Source organism: Oratosquilla oratoria, chromosome 19, assembly GCF_046742065.1.
Source record: "Oratosquilla oratoria isolate Oo_2021 chromosome 19, ASM4674206v1, whole genome shotgun sequence".
NCBI lineage: Eukaryota > Metazoa > Arthropoda > Malacostraca > Stomatopoda > Squillidae > Oratosquilla > Oratosquilla oratoria.
In genome coordinates this window covers 10,210,969-10,228,229 of record NC_134795.1, presented here as the reverse complement: position 1 = coordinate 10,228,229, position 17,261 = coordinate 10,210,969, and the positions used below count along the sequence as shown (strand labels likewise).

The following is a 17,261-nucleotide window of genomic DNA, read 5'->3' as shown; positions in this document are numbered from 1 at the left end:
TGTTTTTAGAAAGGGTGATCAATCTTCACTGCACAACTACAGGCCCGTCAGTTTTATGTCGGTTATAGATAAAATGCTGGAATCATTAATAGCAAATAATATCCGGGATCATATTGAGAGACGTAATTTGATTCGTGACTCACAGCATGGGTTTACCAAGGTTAAGTCGTATATAACTAATCTTCTATTCTTCTACATTAACGTCTATAAGGTGGCTGATGATAATAATGGTTACGATATTATTTACCTTGACTTTGGCAAAGCATTCGACAAGGTGCGCCATCAGAGACTACTAAACAAAATTAAAGCCCATGACATAGGAGAAGTGTTTGAATGGATTAGAGCATGGAATATGGATAGAAAACAACGAGTTATCATTAACAGTGTAAAATCCAAACGGGGTAGTGTTACTAGGGGAGTTCCCCAGGGCTCGGTTTTGGGTCCCTTATCGTTCATTATATATGTAAACGACTTAGGGAATATGATTAATAGTGATTCTAGTCAATTTGCGGATGATACTAAAATAGGGCGCCATATTAGGTCCGGGGAAGACGCTGAGATACTGCAGGAAGATCTTGATAATTTGACTGCATGGTCAGTGAAATGGCAAATGGACTTCAATATCTCAAAGTGCATTGTGTTAAACGTAAGTTTATATAACCCAGCAAACAGGTATAGCTTAGATAACACCATATTAGAAAGTGAAAAGGACTTGGGAGTGTTAGTGTGTCCTGACCTTAAAACCAGTAAACTGTGCATTAGTGCCAGGAACAGGGCAAACAGGGCATTAAGATTTCTTTCTATGACGGTTACAAACAAAACCTCAGATAAAGATATTAGACTCACTAGAATCAGTACAGAGGAGAATGACCAAAATGATACAAGGGCTTAGAAATTTACTTTATGAAAACAGGCTTAGGCACTTTCGCTTTCTGGAGAGACAGAATCCAGAGTCAAGAGTATTAACAAGGGTGACGCAGGCAAAGTCATCGTATTAAGACAGGAGGTCAGGACTCATTAATAGGCTTAAATTGGACAAATTTAAGTGTAAGAAGGAAATAAGAAGGAACTGGTTTATCAAGATAGTGGTTAACGTATGGAATAGACTCAGTGTAACCATGCAGTGAACGCTGAAACTATTGGTTGCTTTTAAAGACGATTACATAACTTTATGGATATGGATGATAGGTGGTGATGGACATGGAACTGTCTAATGTAGCCCTTATGGTCTCTTGCAGTTTCCCCCATTCTTAGGTTCTTATGTTCTTCTCCTCTTCGCTGTCCTCCTCCTTTGCTCCTTTTCCTCCCTCTCTTTCTTCTTCTCCTCCTCCTCCCCCTTCCCCTCCTTCTTCTTCTTCTCCTTCTCCTTTTCCTCTCCAATCTACCGCCTCTTCCTCTTCCTCATCTTCCTCCCTCCTTTACCACATCTTCCTCCTCCCCTCCTCCTGCTCCCCGTACCCCTCCTCCACCTTCTCCTTCTCGTCCTCCTCCTTTTCTTGTTCCTTCCCCTCCTTCTTCTTCTCCTTCTCCTCCTGTTCCTCCCCACTCTGCCGCCTCTTCCTCCTCCTCATCTTCCTCCCTCCTCTACCATCTCCTCCACCTTCTCTTCCTCCCCCTCTTCCACGTTCCCCTCCTCCCATTCCTCCTCCCCCTCCTCCTCCTCCTCCTCCTCATCGTCCTCCTCTCCTCCTCCTACCCCTCCCCTTCCCCTACCCTTCCTTCTCATCCCCTTCCTCCTCCTTGTCATCCTCCTTCCCTTCCTCCTTCTTCTCCTTCTCCTCTTCCTCCCCCTCTACCACCTTTTCCTCCTCTTCCCCCTCCCTCTCTTCCAACTTCTCCTCCTCCTCCTCCCCCCCTCTTCCACTTTCTCTTCCTCCTTCCCCTCCCTCCCCCTCTTCCACCTTCTCCTCCTCCCTGGTGTTTTCCTCCCCTGGTCCTCCCCTTCATCATTTTCCTCTCCTCCATAACCTTGGCCGTGTCATGGCTCAGCGCTGCCCCTTCCCATCCATGACATCTCTACCCTCCGTCAATGCTCCTCCGATCCCTCCTTGCACCTTCCGTTTTTTACTTCTTCTTTTTCTTCTTCTTCTTCTTCTTCTTCTTCTTCTCCACAGCCAGGCTCCTTTTCTTCTTTGATTTTCTTCTCTCACAAAGTAGTCTTCTGCTTCCGTTGTCTTCAATCCTCACTCATATCTCACCTTACTTGCTCTTGCAGGACAGTTCCCTCCCGACCTCTCTTTCTTCTAGTGCGGCTTTCCTTCCTTCCTTCCTTCCGTGGTAGGCAGCAGCTGCAATGACCTACTGGTTCTCGCGCTCAGCTCGTAGCTTTGTATAGTATTCTGGCCTGCAGGTTTGTGAAGAGCCAGACGGTTGTGCGGTAGCCTTCGAGAAGACTAAACAGTTCGTCCCTTCAGGAAGTGATTACGAGGATCAAGAGAGAATGGTAATTTCCTTCACGCGTTACTGCCCAAAACGGGTTTTAATCCTCCTCCTCCTCTTCCTCCTCCTCCTCTTCCCACTTCTCCTGTTCCTCCTCCTCCTCCTCCTCCTCCTCCTCCTCCTCTTATTCCTCCTGCTCCTCATCATTCTCTCTCCCCATATCTCGCTTCCTATCTCGAGCTGTACATCTCCCGTCGTTTCCTTTCTCTTAAGCAATTGGTCAAGTAGATAATACTTTCGCTAAGAGGTATATAGTATTCATACACTGTAATTTGAACTGAAATTCGTTGAAACAGAACCGATCTAAATCAATAGTTCAAAATGCCTTCAATGTTTGAGAACATTTATCAAGTTCTGAGGAAGGTTTGCTAAGCAGTACTTAACATTAATTTCGGTTATGTATCGATTATACACAGCAGAAAAGGCCGTTTAAGAATACCAGGCAGAAAACAGGGAATTGAAACGTATAGCAGAAAAGACCATGGAAGAATAACAGCCGGAGAATAGGGAACTGAAGCGTTAAGGTGAAAATTCTTGAAGATTTTGTAACATCTCATAAAGGTACTGATGCTTCTCCACCAATTGCTACTGCTTTGGCATCTGTGTCTCCAACTTATGCTACCGTAACGACCTCTGCTACTCGCACCACTCTTCCATCGACACCGGAGCAGTTGGAACTTCCAGCAATAAATTCATCGATGTTAAAAGTAGTGCTTGAGCAAAACCAAGTATACGTTTCAAGACTGTCATAACCCAAAACTCCTTCGGACCCCTTACTCCTCCTCCTCCTCCTCCTTCTCCTCCCTTTGTGGGGCGTATTGACTACAAATGTATTGTACGGTCAGTATTTTAGGAAATTTAGTAACATCCCTACGTACCAGATTCGTTCAACATTTTTTTTGTGACTGAAGACTAATCTCTATTCAAAGAAGAATGATGATTATCACTTTTAATTCTTGTTCTCCTTCCCTTCTACTGCCTTCCTTCAATCCTTCCATTACTAACTCCTCACTGACTCCAGCTTTTCGGCGACAAAACACTAAATACTCCTTCTCCTTCTCATCTACATCATCATCATCATCTTCTTCTTCTTCTTCTTTCTAAGGCTTACCTACTGAATAAGATCCTTTGGCACATCTTAGACGTGTTTAAACTCCCTTGAACCATTGAGTATGCCTTCAACGACTCTTATCTTTATTTCCCTGACGCCAAGCTGGGTCCCAGGATCCGTTGTGTGTGTGTGTGTGTGTGTGTGTGTGTGTTTGCGCGCGTATGTGTGTGTGTGTGTGTGTGTGTGTGTGTGTGTGTGTGTGTGTGTGTGTGTGTGTGTGTGTGTGTGTGTGTGTGTGTTTGCGCGCGTATGTGTGTGTGTGTTTGTGTGTGGGGGGGGGGGGAGCTCCGTGATGGCTTTGGGTGACAAACACTGGTTGCTGGGGAGAAGAGAGCGGAGCGGGGTGAGTGTCAAACTGCCCGGGACCCAGACAGCGCGGTGACCACGTACCTCATGATGCTAACCGAAAAGGAACCAAAAACACGTAGCCAGGTCAGGGCTGCGAATACTAGTACAAGTTGTATTTTTACGAACACAACAAAATAAGTCTAGGGGATCAGGTGTGACAGTGACCAGCTTCAGAAACCACTGAGTCACTGAGGAGAGGGGGTTTTATCTAGGGAGGCCAAATATGTGAAAATAAGCTGTCGGCTGTGCTGCTAGGCGGACAATACAGGGCCAATAAGACTAGAGAAAAGATACTGAGAGCACACACGCTCCCACTGTCCAAGTGTGCGGCCTGACCAAACTTTTTTTTTTTTTTGGGGGGGGGGAGGGGGTGCGACGCTCGATTCTTCTCCGAGCCCAGAGGCACGGTCAGGTGGATCATCTGCCCAGTCGTGCCACATGAACCACATGGCATAGAGTAATTGTGCGGCTGGAGGCACGCTAGAGGACAATTTGTGCGCAAGGAATTGTGGGTTGGTTTATTGATTGGCCCTGTGGTCAAGTCAGGACTCCTTTCCACCCTGGCCCTCCTCCAGCCCCTGAAGTTTTATATTATAAAAGACCTTCAGAAATAATGTCTAGGAAAGATGGATGGATGGCAAATCTTATCATATGGTAAAAATGAATAAAGGTACTTTTGTAACAAGTGTGCCCATCCCAAGAAGGGGATATCTCTCTCTCTCTCTCTCTCTCTCTCTCTCTCTCTCTCTCTCTCTCTCTCTCTCTCTCTCTCTCTCTCTCTCTCTCTCTCTCTCTCTCTCCCTCGCCCCCCCTCTCTCTCTCTCCCTCTCTCTCCCCCCTTTCTCTCTCTCTCCCTCTCTCTCCCTTTCTCTCTCTCCCTCGCTCCCCCCCTCTATCTCTATCTATCTCTATCTATCTCTCTCTGTCTGTCTCTCTCTCTCTCTGCCTCTCTCTCTATTTCCCTGTCTCTTCTTTCCTCCGTCAGTCCGTCCATCATTCCGAAGCATGACCAGCCCCGCCCCCCATACCCCGACCCCCGAGTCCCATTGACTGCCTTATTTCGATTTTGTTTTGGTTGAAGCCCGGCGGATCGATTCCTTGCCGCCAGGGAGGGGAGGCGGGCAGACTGGGGACGGAGTGCGTGTCCCGTAGCTGAATAAAATCGTCAGGTGAAAGAATAAAATCTACGAATGGTGTTTTCGCAGCGAAAGGGTGACTGCATTAGGTCTGTAGCCTCGGAAGGACGGATCCTTGGAAGCCGGAATGGAGAGAAAATGGACAACTGAATTGGAAGAATGCTATTAAGATTGCAACATGGAACGTTCCTAGCATGTATAGAGTTGGAAGTGCTAAGGCCATAACAGATGAGCTAAGAAGGTACGGTGTGCAAATAGCAGCGCTACAAGAGATTAGATGGCCTCAACAAGGAGAAATTGGAATCGGAAAATACAATATCTTTTATAGTGCGAGACAGGATAACCAGCACGTTGGGGGAGTAGGTTTCTGCATACACGAGAAAACTGCAGGAGCTGTCATGTCCTTTACCCCAATAAATGAAAGGATAGCAAAGATAAAACCAAAAGGTGGATGGTTCAATACTACAACTGTTACGGTTCATGTTCCTACGGAAAGGCAAGGAGGATGAGGAGAAAGATTTATTTTATTCTACTTTACAAGAAGTGTATGAGAATGTATCAGGACACGACATAAGATTGATAATCGGTGATATGAACGCAAAAGTAAACAAAGAATCGGAGACCTTCCCTCCGGCGATAAGTAGGTAGACAAAGCCTACATACGAACAGCAACGAAAATCGGGTAAGATTGGCCTCTTTTGCACTCTCAAATGATATGGTGTGTGTGTGTGTGTGTGTGTGTGTGTGTGTGTGTGTGTGTGTGTGTGTGTGTGTGTGTGTGTGTGTGTGTGTGTGTGTGTGTGTGTGTGTGCGCGCGCACGTGTACTGAGGCTGTCGAGGCTTTCAGGCCAGAGGATCCCTCCTTGTAGAGTACCGTTCTCACAGGTCCTGTAGAATGATGTATGGCCCTGGAACTTGACCCTGGCGCACCGCCATTGCAGGTAATCCTCGATCCATGCAAGTAGCCACCCTTGGATACCCATGCTGATAGGGGCTGCCAGGATCGCAAGGAGCACGCCAGCTCGAAGGCCCTCTCCAGTTCGAGGAACACGGCAACGGCGGCCCGATTATTCACGTGGTTTAAAAGAGCCATGATGCCGTCTGAGGTGTCAACACCTTGGTTGAAACCGAACACGTCCGGGTGCCGGGGGCCCCAGTCGCCACAGGAGCCGGTTGAGGACCATACTCTCCGCTGTCTTGGCCACGCAGCTAACTAGGATGATGGGCCGCAGTTTGGCGGGGTCTTTGGGCTTGGGAATCGGTTGAATATCGGCCGATTTCTAAGCCGGCGGCAGGTGCCCGATCAACCACTCGTGGTTGATCGAGCCTAGAATTACCTGCTCACCGTGTCCGCCAGCATGGTGTAGGTGACCCCGTCGGCACCGGTGTTCGTGCCTCACCCTGATCGCCTGGCGCTGGTGACCTTTCTATGGGTGAAAGGGTGGTCCGCTGGGTCCGGTCTTACCCTGTCATCCACGATGAGACGCTCCCTCTCCAGCCGGAGGCGCTGCAGCGTTCGGCTCACCTGCTGGCACATCTGGCTGCGAGGGTGTCTTCTAGCCTTTCCACCTGCTAATGTGGTCGTGGATGTGTGGGAGGGAGGGAGCACGATCCTTCAGTGGCCGTCCTCTGCTTGGACCACAGGTCAGCCAGTCTGGTGTGCTGAGAGAAGCTGGCACACCATTTTAGCCATTTGACCTCCTTTACCCGTCGTGACACCTGGCGTGCATTGGCGATCACCTCGCGAAGTCTCTCAAGGCCGTCTCTGGTGAGGGGGAAAGGTTCGAAACCTCTCCTAAAATACTCGCAATTGACCTGACATGTGCAGCAGAGACATATTTTCTGCCTCACTTTGGGCGTCTACGTTACAGCCTAACCCTTTACACACTAAACTTAAAGTGCACACGAAAGAAAAATTACAAATCCTAATATCACATTAATATTAACACAGAAAAAAATAACAAAACCAAAGGTGATTGGCTGGCAACTCGAGTGCGCAGTGCGCATGCGCAGCCTGCCTTGGCGGAAACCGTTACATATTTCTAAACATAAACTACAGTACAGTAATCCAAGTGCGTCGCAGCGCACCAACACGTACAAATTCCTTGGTCACCTTAAATCAGTAAACAAAGGAAAAGAAAAATGAAAAATAACATACTACAAAAATTGGGAATTTACATCAACCTGCCATAGCAATGCCCCACTGACCTGAGCATGGGACAACCAAACCTACCGGTGTGACCTGACCGATGGTGCGACAATGGTATGCATCCTCGAAAGGAGAGGGGTTCAGCTACGTAATGTGGTCAACTAACGACCAACACGAAAAAAAAGACACGTGGAAATATGGCTACATGACATGTTGAGCCTTCTTTCTCTCGTTCACGTGGGGACCAACGCGGTCAGGATCTGCTGCTGCTACTGCCGCCCGTGCAATGCGAGTTTTCCGCGCTCCAAACGTTTCCTCAGGCAAGCTCAGGGAAATAGCATACCAGGCTATGCTGTGCAAATGAATTTTTCCTCCATCTTCGTCATAATATATATATATATATATATATATATATATATATATATATATATGTGTGTGTGTGTGTGTGTGTGTGTGTGTGTGTGTGTGTGTGTGTGTGTGTGTGTGCGTGTGTGTGTGTGTGTGTGTGTGTGTGTGTGTGTGTATGTGTGTGTATGTACACAGACCACACAGTCTCCCACGTGTCATAGAATTGATTCAAATCGTTATTATAATCCTAAAAAATCAAATAGCACTTAGGTGGGAAATAAGAGAGAGAGAGAGAGAGAGAGAGAGATGCACGTATTAAGGCTGATTTGGCAGAATGGCTATGAGTACGTCACGACGTATGTCACACCTTGAATGAACTCCTTGGAGATTTAGGTGCATAGTGTTGCCATACCAGTTTCTTTAGCCTAAATCCCATCACATTTCTTAGCTGAAGAGAATCGTTGGGTGCCACTACCCTCAGCAAATCTTCTTTGTACACTGCTGCAGGTGTGTGTGTGTGGGAGGGGGTTGGGTATGGCTGTTTCTTGCTACAACAGGACAGCTGCAACGCCTACCCCGCAGCGCTCGACAGTTTGTTTACCCTCAGTCAAACCTACAAAATAATGCAATTGATTAGCTGTAGATAATATACATTTAACATACACTTATCAGCATCTGTACAATTACGGCAAAAAGTATTGAATTCGGAGGCATTACTTAGGTATAACGGAATTGCTCGAATCCCTGAAGTTACGTTTCCTCACAGAGTTCACTGAAATGACGTGGGTGTCGAACTGTACCAGTCACACTAGCCTGTCAATCGGGCGTCGGTTCTTTCACGAGAGTAAGTTGCTTCCGATTCACCGTTTGTGTCCATTGACCTATGTGGCTGACCTCTGCGTGACCTCGGTATGACCTGGCTCTGACATGCAGTGTAACGGGAGTGGGCCGCGGTGGCCACGGCTGCGGCCACAATAGACATTGTGTGTACATACGTACTGTACAGTTTGCTTCACTGTTCACAAGGAGTGTGGGGCTCCTCACCTGATTAAAATCGCTTGGAGGCGGCCGGAAGGAATGTGCAGGTCGTCAGTGGCTGTGAAAGGATTAATCGATATGATTTTATCCCGTTCGATGTACAATAAAAGATTTTACTCCTCCTCCTCCTACTCCTCCTCCTCCTCCTCCTCCTCCTCCTCCTCCTCTCCATGTCTCCATAAAATCGCCTCCTGACGGCGGAGGCAGCAACAAGAACAAAGGGGTACAAACCATCGCCAGCAGCAGTGAATGGATTGCCATCGATTGTATGCTTAGCACCTAAGGCGAGCCGACATTGATTTTTCCGTGTTACATACAAACTCCATTCCCTCTTTCATACCCGTGTGTGCTATGTTTGAGTCTGTCATTCTCTCCTCTCCTCTCCTCTCCTCTTCCCTGCCCTTTCGTTGTTGTTGTTTTTTCTCCTCCTCCTCCTCCTCCTCTTCCTCCTCCTCCTCCTCCTCCTCCTCCTATTTCTCATCCCAATTTTCCTCCTCCTCTTCCTCCTTTTTCTCCTGCTTTTGCTGATCCTCCTTCCCATCTTTGTACACCCCTACCTCCTTTTCTTCCTTTTCCTTCTCCTCCTCCTCCTCCTACTTCTCCTCTCCCTCCTCCTCCTCCTCCCCTCTCTCCTCCTCCTTCTCCTACCCCTCCTCCTCCCCCTCCTCTTTCACCTTCATCCTCCTTTCCTCCTGATCCTCTTCATGACCCTCCTCTTACACCTCCTCCTCCCCTATTTCTCTTCCCAATCCTCCTTCTCCTTTTCCACCTCCTCACCCTCCTTCTCCTGTTTTTTCTGATCCTCCTCTCCATCATCGTACACCTCCATCTCCTCCTTTTCCTCCTTTTCCTCCTCCTCTTCCTACCTATTTCTTGTTCCCCTCCCCTTCTCCCCTCCTCTTCCTCCTCCTCCTCCTCCTCCTCCTTTCCTCCTGATTCTCTTCATGACCCTCCTCTTACACACCCTCCTCCTCCTCCTCCTCCTCCTCTTCCTACCTACTTCTTGTCCCCCTCCCCTTCTCCCCTCCTCTTCCTCCTCCTCCCCTTCCTCCTTTCCTCCTGATTCTCTTCATGACCCTCCTCTTACACACCCTCCTCCTCCTCCTCCTCCTCCTCCTCCTCCTCCTCTTCCTCCTCCTCTTTCCTCCTGATCCTCCTTCAGGTTCTCCTACTGATCATCCTCCTACACCTCCTATTCCTCCTCCCCCGCCCTTCTTTCGTAGTGTTGTTCCACTGACGTCCTTCGCCCTGACGTCGCATGTTTTCTCTTACCCCCTGTCAGCTCCTCTCCATTTATTTGATCCCCTATTCCTCGTCTAGCACTCTCCATTTATATCACCTTCTCTGCCTTCCACGCTTCTCCTTCTCTCCTCCTGTCTCATTTCTTCAGTGGTCATTGCTTTGACCATGCAAGATATTGTAGCTGCACATGCAGTCTCTGTGGAAAGGCTTCCTGCGGGAAACCACAGATAAAACCATGTTGTTAGCAAATTATGGTTAGCCAGTCAACCAACCAACTGATCTCAGTCAATCGGTGGAGGTTACAAACTTCACGACAATGCGCAGCCGCACTCACCCTTCTCTATCATTGTGGATCCTCCCTGCCGAGGTAACAAGCAGACCTTCTGTCCGTCCTCACACCGTTTCCGGGCTCAATACAGCAGGAAGGAGGTACTTGATGATGATGCACAATGCAGTCACGTCCCCACAGGCGTCTTCTTGACATCGTAAACTCTAGGTGGCCATCTTTCTTGACTCCTCTATCCTGCCATATTCTGTGCGAGCAACATATGAATGTGATCCTGGAAGCGACCCACACGACCGCAATAGTGTCTTCCCTATCTCATGCCGGTACCAACGAGAATATGCCCTCATCTGGTACTCCATAATCCTCCATAAAGAGACTTCATGCCAAGGGCATATACGGTTAAAGAACTTCAAAGCATCGGTGAAGGTCTACGTCTCGGCTACAGAGAGCAATAGAAAGATCACAAGGGCTTTACAGGAGAGAACTTTAATACCGTTTCAGAGAAAGCGAATAAGTGATTAATCCTTCAGGAATTCGAACCGGAGACTGTGCATACGAGTACACGACGGAACGCACCCTGGTCCCTCCCCGATATCAAGCATACGTCTTCTCTTTATTCCATTCAATTGGTTGTAGCCAAAGTACTTGTCAGGTGTCATCCTTGACTCTGATGAAATAGAGAACGTATACCCTAGGCTTCCGCGAATTGACCTCAGAGTAGTAAGCACACAGTCTTTGATTCAAATCTCTAAAGGGGTAGTCACTTATTCACTCTGAAACAAGTGTGAGTGCATGTCGGGTGACAACCCTGGATTTGATGAAATAAAGATCGCGTACGTTTGGCCACCGCTGAGTGCGTTTTGTCTTGGTCTTGTGAACACTAAGTCTTTGATTGACATCCATAATCTGTTTATTCGACATTAATTCTTCCGCACAGCTACCATCTGCAGCTTCAGGTATTCCGGTAGACTCTGCAACAACATTGACCGTTCACAGTCGTCCGGTAATTTTTCAATCTAATACAGTGTCCACCGAAAGTGGTATACTAAAAGGAATCAGATTCCAGGAATCAATTTGACATTTGTCCTGAAAGATTACTGAAAGAAAGTGACAATTAACAGTGGTAATGACGTTTCTCTCCGAGAAGCCGTTATCAAAGCATCTATCAGTGGAGGACAAGGCTTTGTTAAGTGTTCATGAAATGGTCCCAAAAGTTGCCAAACAAACAGATACAAATATTTCATACCTAAACAGTTATACAATGACAGAAGCCACAATACCCTCAAGTGCACGAACGCGTAAACCCATAATTGTGTTGTCATGTGTTTTTACTATTGTTCAAGTGATTTACTGTTTATCTAGTGTTTTTATATTTTTGTTATTTTCTTATGAATAAAATTATTGTGCCAAGTGATTTACTTTTGTACAAACAAGTAAATCTGTAATTGTGTTGTCATATGCTATTGTTCCGAGTCATTTACTTTTTAGCGAGTGCTTTTATAATACGAGTATGTGTGAATTTTCATCGGATAGAATTGTAAGGGTGTCTAGCATTGAAGGAGGGTTGCCAAATAGTTCACCGAACCAGCGCTACAAATTGTCCAGTTTGCATCAAATTGACCCTACATTATTTTCCCGCTAGTCTATATAGTAGACTATATCCCATAAGAAGACTTGTGCATATATACCAGGAAATCAACCAAATCATGCAATAATGTTACAATAATTTTTTTAAAATAATAGCTAAAATACGACCACAAAGATCGCAATTCATATGATTTTCAAGCCAACTATGCCTTCCTGCACGCCCGCATTCCTCCCCTCTCCCTCTTTTTAACTGTTTTATATTGTATTGCTTACATACCGTAGGATAGCAGTATATAATAAAACTGCAATCTTTTCTCACATAGATACTGTTTCCCTCTAAGTATCTATAATTAACTGGCACCAGGAAGAAACCTCAATTGTAATCGTGTCTGACCATATGCTGTGTCTCATGTTTCGAACTGCACCACGAACGCTTTGCTGGTTTGTCCGCCGCAGACAAAAACCTTCAGTGATTTCGTAGAATGTCTGGATACCAAATTCAGTCACTTCATAAAAAGACAAGAATTTTCAGTCATTTCATGAATTGACTGACTCCCACAGGCATTACAATTGATAACTGACAGTTTTAGTTATTTCACGAAATAACTGGATATACAGTTTGACTGTAATATGTATAATATATATATATATATATATATATATATATATATTATATATAATGTATATGCATACACTTACACACATACACACACACACACACACACACACACACACACACATATATATATATATATATATATAATATATATATATATATATAATGTATATGCATACACGTACACACACATATACATATATATATATACAGGGCCGTTTCTAGCTTTGTGGGGGCCCTAGGCAAGAGGCAGTTAGGGGCCCTCAAAAGTTAGAGAGATAGACAGATTGGTATTTCATTTATACCTGTAAAGTTTGCCAAACAGTAATTAAACGACTTTTATATCTTTTGATGGTGTTAAAGGATGCAAGTAACTATTACACCATATTTATTTATTTAAACATTTATTTTAACTTAACATCACAGTCTCTGAATACAAACCACACTTCAAAATATTGGTAACTTAACATCAAAGTCTCTGAATACAAACCACACTCCAAAATAGTAGTAACTTAACATCACAGTCTCTGAATACAAACCACCACCAACTGCATTGTATTGGGCTCAAAATCTCTGCTTTCTGGCTTTTTTACTAGCAAAATCATCAATGATGTCTTCATACAACACGTCTTTCCCCACTTCATGGTTGATGCTGATTATTGCAAGACCACTGAGTCGCTCCTGCCCCATAGATGATCTTAAATAGGTCTTGATAAGTTTCAGCTTCGAAAAGCTCCTCTCTGCTGAGGCCACAGTCACAGGCAGAGTACAGGCAATTCTCAGTGCAACCCACAGATTGGGATACAATTCCTCAAAATGTTTTTTGTGGATAAAGGTGAGGAGCTCAAGAGCAGTCATTTCGTCTGAGGGCAAACTTGGTAAGTGCTTAACTTCCATAGCCAGTTCCTTTCCATCAATGTTACTTTCATTTCCAGAGGTTAATGTCTTGCATAGTTTGTCACACTGGTTGTTCAATGACTGATCATCCAGTTTCTGGAAATTAAGCAGCACTCCAAATTGGTCTCTTACTTCACTCAGAGTTTTAAATCTATCAGTTAAGGATTGAATGGTAGTGTCAACAACAACATTAAAGAATGTCATTTCTAGCCTCTTCATTGCATCTGCAATGGGCTCATCTGCGGCCTCATAAGCAAAGTGTCTTTTTGTACTTCTTAATCTCTTTTCTTTGAGTACAGCCTCTACATTCATTTCCTCACACATATCTTTAGCAGAGACTTGAGCTGAAGTGAATCCAATTCTTCTGTAGTTAGTCAGAGATGTTTTCGCTTTAGTAAGGAGATCAACTGCCACATCAAGCTGCATTTTAGGAGACTGCAGGAGCTTATTGACATGGTTCACAATGTGTAGAATGTCATACCATATGACTGTGCAAATGATAAATCGGTATGACCCCACCTCTTCTGCCAGACTTTGGGCTTCAACCTTGGTCAGAGGATCAGACACTTCCCTGACCTTCAACAAAGCTTCCCTTATATTAGAGGCCTGATACCGCACAGCTTCTATGTTATTAATACGGCTCTCCCATCTTGTGTCACTCCAGGTCTTGAGTGCAACAGTGACATAATCTTTTAGGATTGCCCATCTTTGTGGTGAGGCTGAAAATAGGTTGTACAGTTTCTGAACAGTGCCGAAATAGCTAGTGGCATCTATTGAAGCTGTTGCTGCATCAGATATCATCAAGTTTAGGGAATGTGCTCCACATGGAACATAGAGTGCACGAGGGTTCTTCTCAAGAAGTCTGGCTTGAACTCCTTTGTTTCTCCCTTTCATGTTGGCACCATTATCATATGATTGTCCTCTGCAATCTTCAAGGAGAATATTCAGTTCCGTCAATTTCTTTATAATTAGAGATGACAAACCAAGACCTGTTGTTTCAGAAGCTACAAGGAACCCCATAAAATGTTCCTTAATTTCTGGTTTCTTATCCATTTTGACAGTCCTTATGACGACTGACATCTGTTCTTGATGGCTTACATCGGGAGTACAGTCCAAAATAATTGAATAATATTTGGACTGTTTAACTTCAGTCACCATTGTGTCCATTATTTTAGTACTGATTGAAGCAATAAGTTCATTTTGGATGATATTTCCAAGGTAGCTGGAATGACTGAACTGGCCACTCTCAACACGCTCAATGTGCTGCTTCATGACAGGATCAAATTTAGCAAGCAGCTCCACCTCTTTTAGAAAATTCCCATTATTCTGCTGGTGTAACGTGTTTGATGAACCTCTAAATGCAAGATTTCTCTCGGCTAAGGATTGGATAATGGCGATTAAGCGAGTCAGGACATCTCTCCAGCGCCTCTTTTTGGCCTCCAATAGTGTTCTTTCAGCTTGGTCTATTGTCTTTCCAGTTTGCAAACGGAGTTGTAAATCTTTCCAGGTTGCCATGTGCGCTATGTGTGCTGGACTGCTTTCATGACTTTTCAAAAGTGTGCCTATGTTTTTCCAGTCTGTCAGTCCTTCTGTCACTAACTTTTGTTCTTTGGTTGAAAATAATTTACAACAAAAGCAATAGAGAGCATTTTTTGTTTTTGAGTAGATAAGCCAAGTCCGCTTCATCTTTTCTCCATTAACCAATGTTCTACAAAAATAATGATAATGAAAACTTCTTCCGTCTTCTTTTTTGGGAAATGTGAAATCAGAACTAATCTGAAATGGCCCTCTACCTACTGCATCCGTTCTAAATGCATCAGACAGAATGGTTGGCCATTTAGCAGGATCTAGTGGTTTAGAATAAATGGGAGGCTGCTCAGAAGTAGATGATGCCTTCTGTGGTTCTGGGGAATGTGGTGGTCTTGGTGGCAGTACAGCTTCCTGGACAGATCCTGATGAATGTGATGGCACTGGAGCATCCTGTTCAGGAAGTTCAGAATATTCCTCTGGCTTGCTGTCTGGAGCTCCAATATATTTTAGAATTGATCCTGCAAAATTAACAAATTTCCTTAGATGATTAGGCGTTAGTCTAAAATAATACTCACCATTCAGAAAACATAATAAAACCAAACTTTAATATGTTTCTATAAATTATTAAATAAACGATAATGAATTACCTTTTTCTTTTGACCATTTTTCTTCGTCAAATTTCTTTTTCTTTCGTTTCTCTGCTCCGCTGAGATAAATTCGTTTTGATGCCATTACGGGAATGATGATTGGCGAGTCTTAGAGTCTAATGTAGGCCTAGCACAGAAATCTGTTAAGTGAAAACCTTATAAATACATGGAATCAATTTTACATACACGATATTCGAGTAGAACAAATATGATTAATTTTATCAGTGTAGGCCTAACACAGATATCTGTAAAGTGTAAACCTTTTAAATACCCCTTAATAAAAATAATTCTACATACACGAAATTCGGGTAGACCTGAAAGGTGAACAGATGGGTGATTGTTGAGCCTGTGGTTATCTTAATATTGTATACGAACTAGAGAAACGGACCACACGACAAACGGAATAGAATTCATGTATTTCTGTCACTTCCTTTTGAGCTCACCTCGGTCCTGCCATCTAGTGTTTTTTTCATTAGGTAGGTGAAGTGAGAAAATAAATAATCATAATTTGATAATAAAGAAATAAGCGAATAAATGAATAAGGGATTGGATAAAATATCGATACAAAATAAACAAAATTGAACATATGAACATATATGAACATTGAATATTGAAAAAGGTGGAAAAGGTAAACATTCCATAGAATACAAACATTTCCTATTGTGCATACAAATATAATAAAAGGAATTCCAACTTACAGTCACAGAACACACAAACTTACAAATTTACACTATTAGAAGCTAAGCATGAAGCGACCAAAGAGTAAACAAGAACGCTGGTGATGCCAATTCCAGTGACAAATAAAGCCAAACAATTGGACAAAGAATAGTAAGCTAATGGCCAAAAAGAGTTTGTAATCAACAATTAATAACATCTGTAGCCATAAGTCCTAGCTTAGTGAACACATAAATGGATAAATAAAGCCAATTAATGCTTACCATATTATATCTTTAGATTAAATAAGATGTAGGTGATTTTTAACAAGATAGTATTTTTAGCAGACGATCAAAACATTTCAAACAATAACAAACACTGCAAGAGGCGTATTGTTTATTTGCGTCGGCGGGCGGGAGAGGCACAGGCTCATATTTGACCTTCGGTAGCGTTACCTAGCCAATGGGCCGGCCGGGGGCCCCCTGGTAGGTTGGGGGCCCTAGGCAATCGCCTATACCGCCTATAGCTAGAAACGGCTCTGTATATATATATATATATACACATATATATATATATATATATATATATATACATATATACATAGGTATATATATAATGTATATGCATACACGTACACACACACACACATATACATATACATACAGACACACATATATACATATACATATATATATGTATACATATATGTATGTATATATATATATGTATGTATATATATATATGTATATATATATGTATATATATATTATATATATATATATATATATATATATATATATATATATATATATGTATATATAGATATATCGTGTCGTTTAGCGATTCCTTCCTTATCTCACTTTTCGTAGTAGTCCTTCCCCTCCTCGTACTCTCCCCAGCTTCCTTTACTCACCATTTTTATTTGTTTCAATTTGGACCTAAAAGATACTCCCCTTGCCTGGGCCTTAAGATCTCTGTAGCTGGAAAATCCTGTATAATCCAGCCTTGTGTTCCCACTCGCCCACTCCATGCTCTGCTTGGCCCTTTTATTCATTTCCTTTTGTCTCGTGTCTCTTCACATATTCTCACTCCCAATATTCTTCCTTCCTTTCACCACTCCCTCTTCCTCCCCTCCCCTCGCTTCCCATCTCTTCCTCATGCCTCTCATCCCATCATTCACCCCCCGTATCCTCCCTTCACCTGGCTCCCTTTTATCCCTCTCATCCCCCCACC

At 43.9% G+C, this 17,261-nt stretch overlaps 2 protein-coding genes across 7 annotated transcripts in view; one reads left to right on the top strand and one right to left on the bottom strand.

Moving 5' to 3' along the window:
- The window catches only part of LOC143035727 (uncharacterized), a 394,938-nt gene that overhangs the window by 316,950 nt on the left and 60,727 nt on the right, over positions 1 to 17,261 (top strand). The gene's annotated exons all lie outside the window — the stretch shown is intronic.
- LOC143035726 (zinc finger MYM-type protein 1-like) lies at positions 12,527 to 16,566 on the bottom strand. Of its 3 annotated transcripts, none has more exons than XM_076202620.1 (3): positions 16,313 to 16,566; positions 15,375 to 15,514; positions 12,527 to 15,245 (listed from the first exon to the last, which is right to left on the bottom strand). In XM_076202620.1, exons 2-3 carry the CDS (start codon positions 15,457 to 15,459, stop codon positions 12,865 to 12,867), a joined length of 2,466 nt encoding a protein of 821 aa, XP_076058735.1. In that variant the 5' UTR covers positions 15,460 to 15,514; positions 16,313 to 16,566; the 3' UTR covers positions 12,527 to 12,864. The 3 variants fall into 3 exon arrangements, with proteins under 3 accessions (XP_076058735.1, XP_076058738.1, XP_076058737.1); XM_076202623.1 differs by lacking the exon at positions 16,313 to 16,566 and adding an exon at positions 15,672 to 15,771; XM_076202622.1 differs by lacking the exon at positions 16,313 to 16,566 and having other exon boundaries at positions 15,375 to 15,663.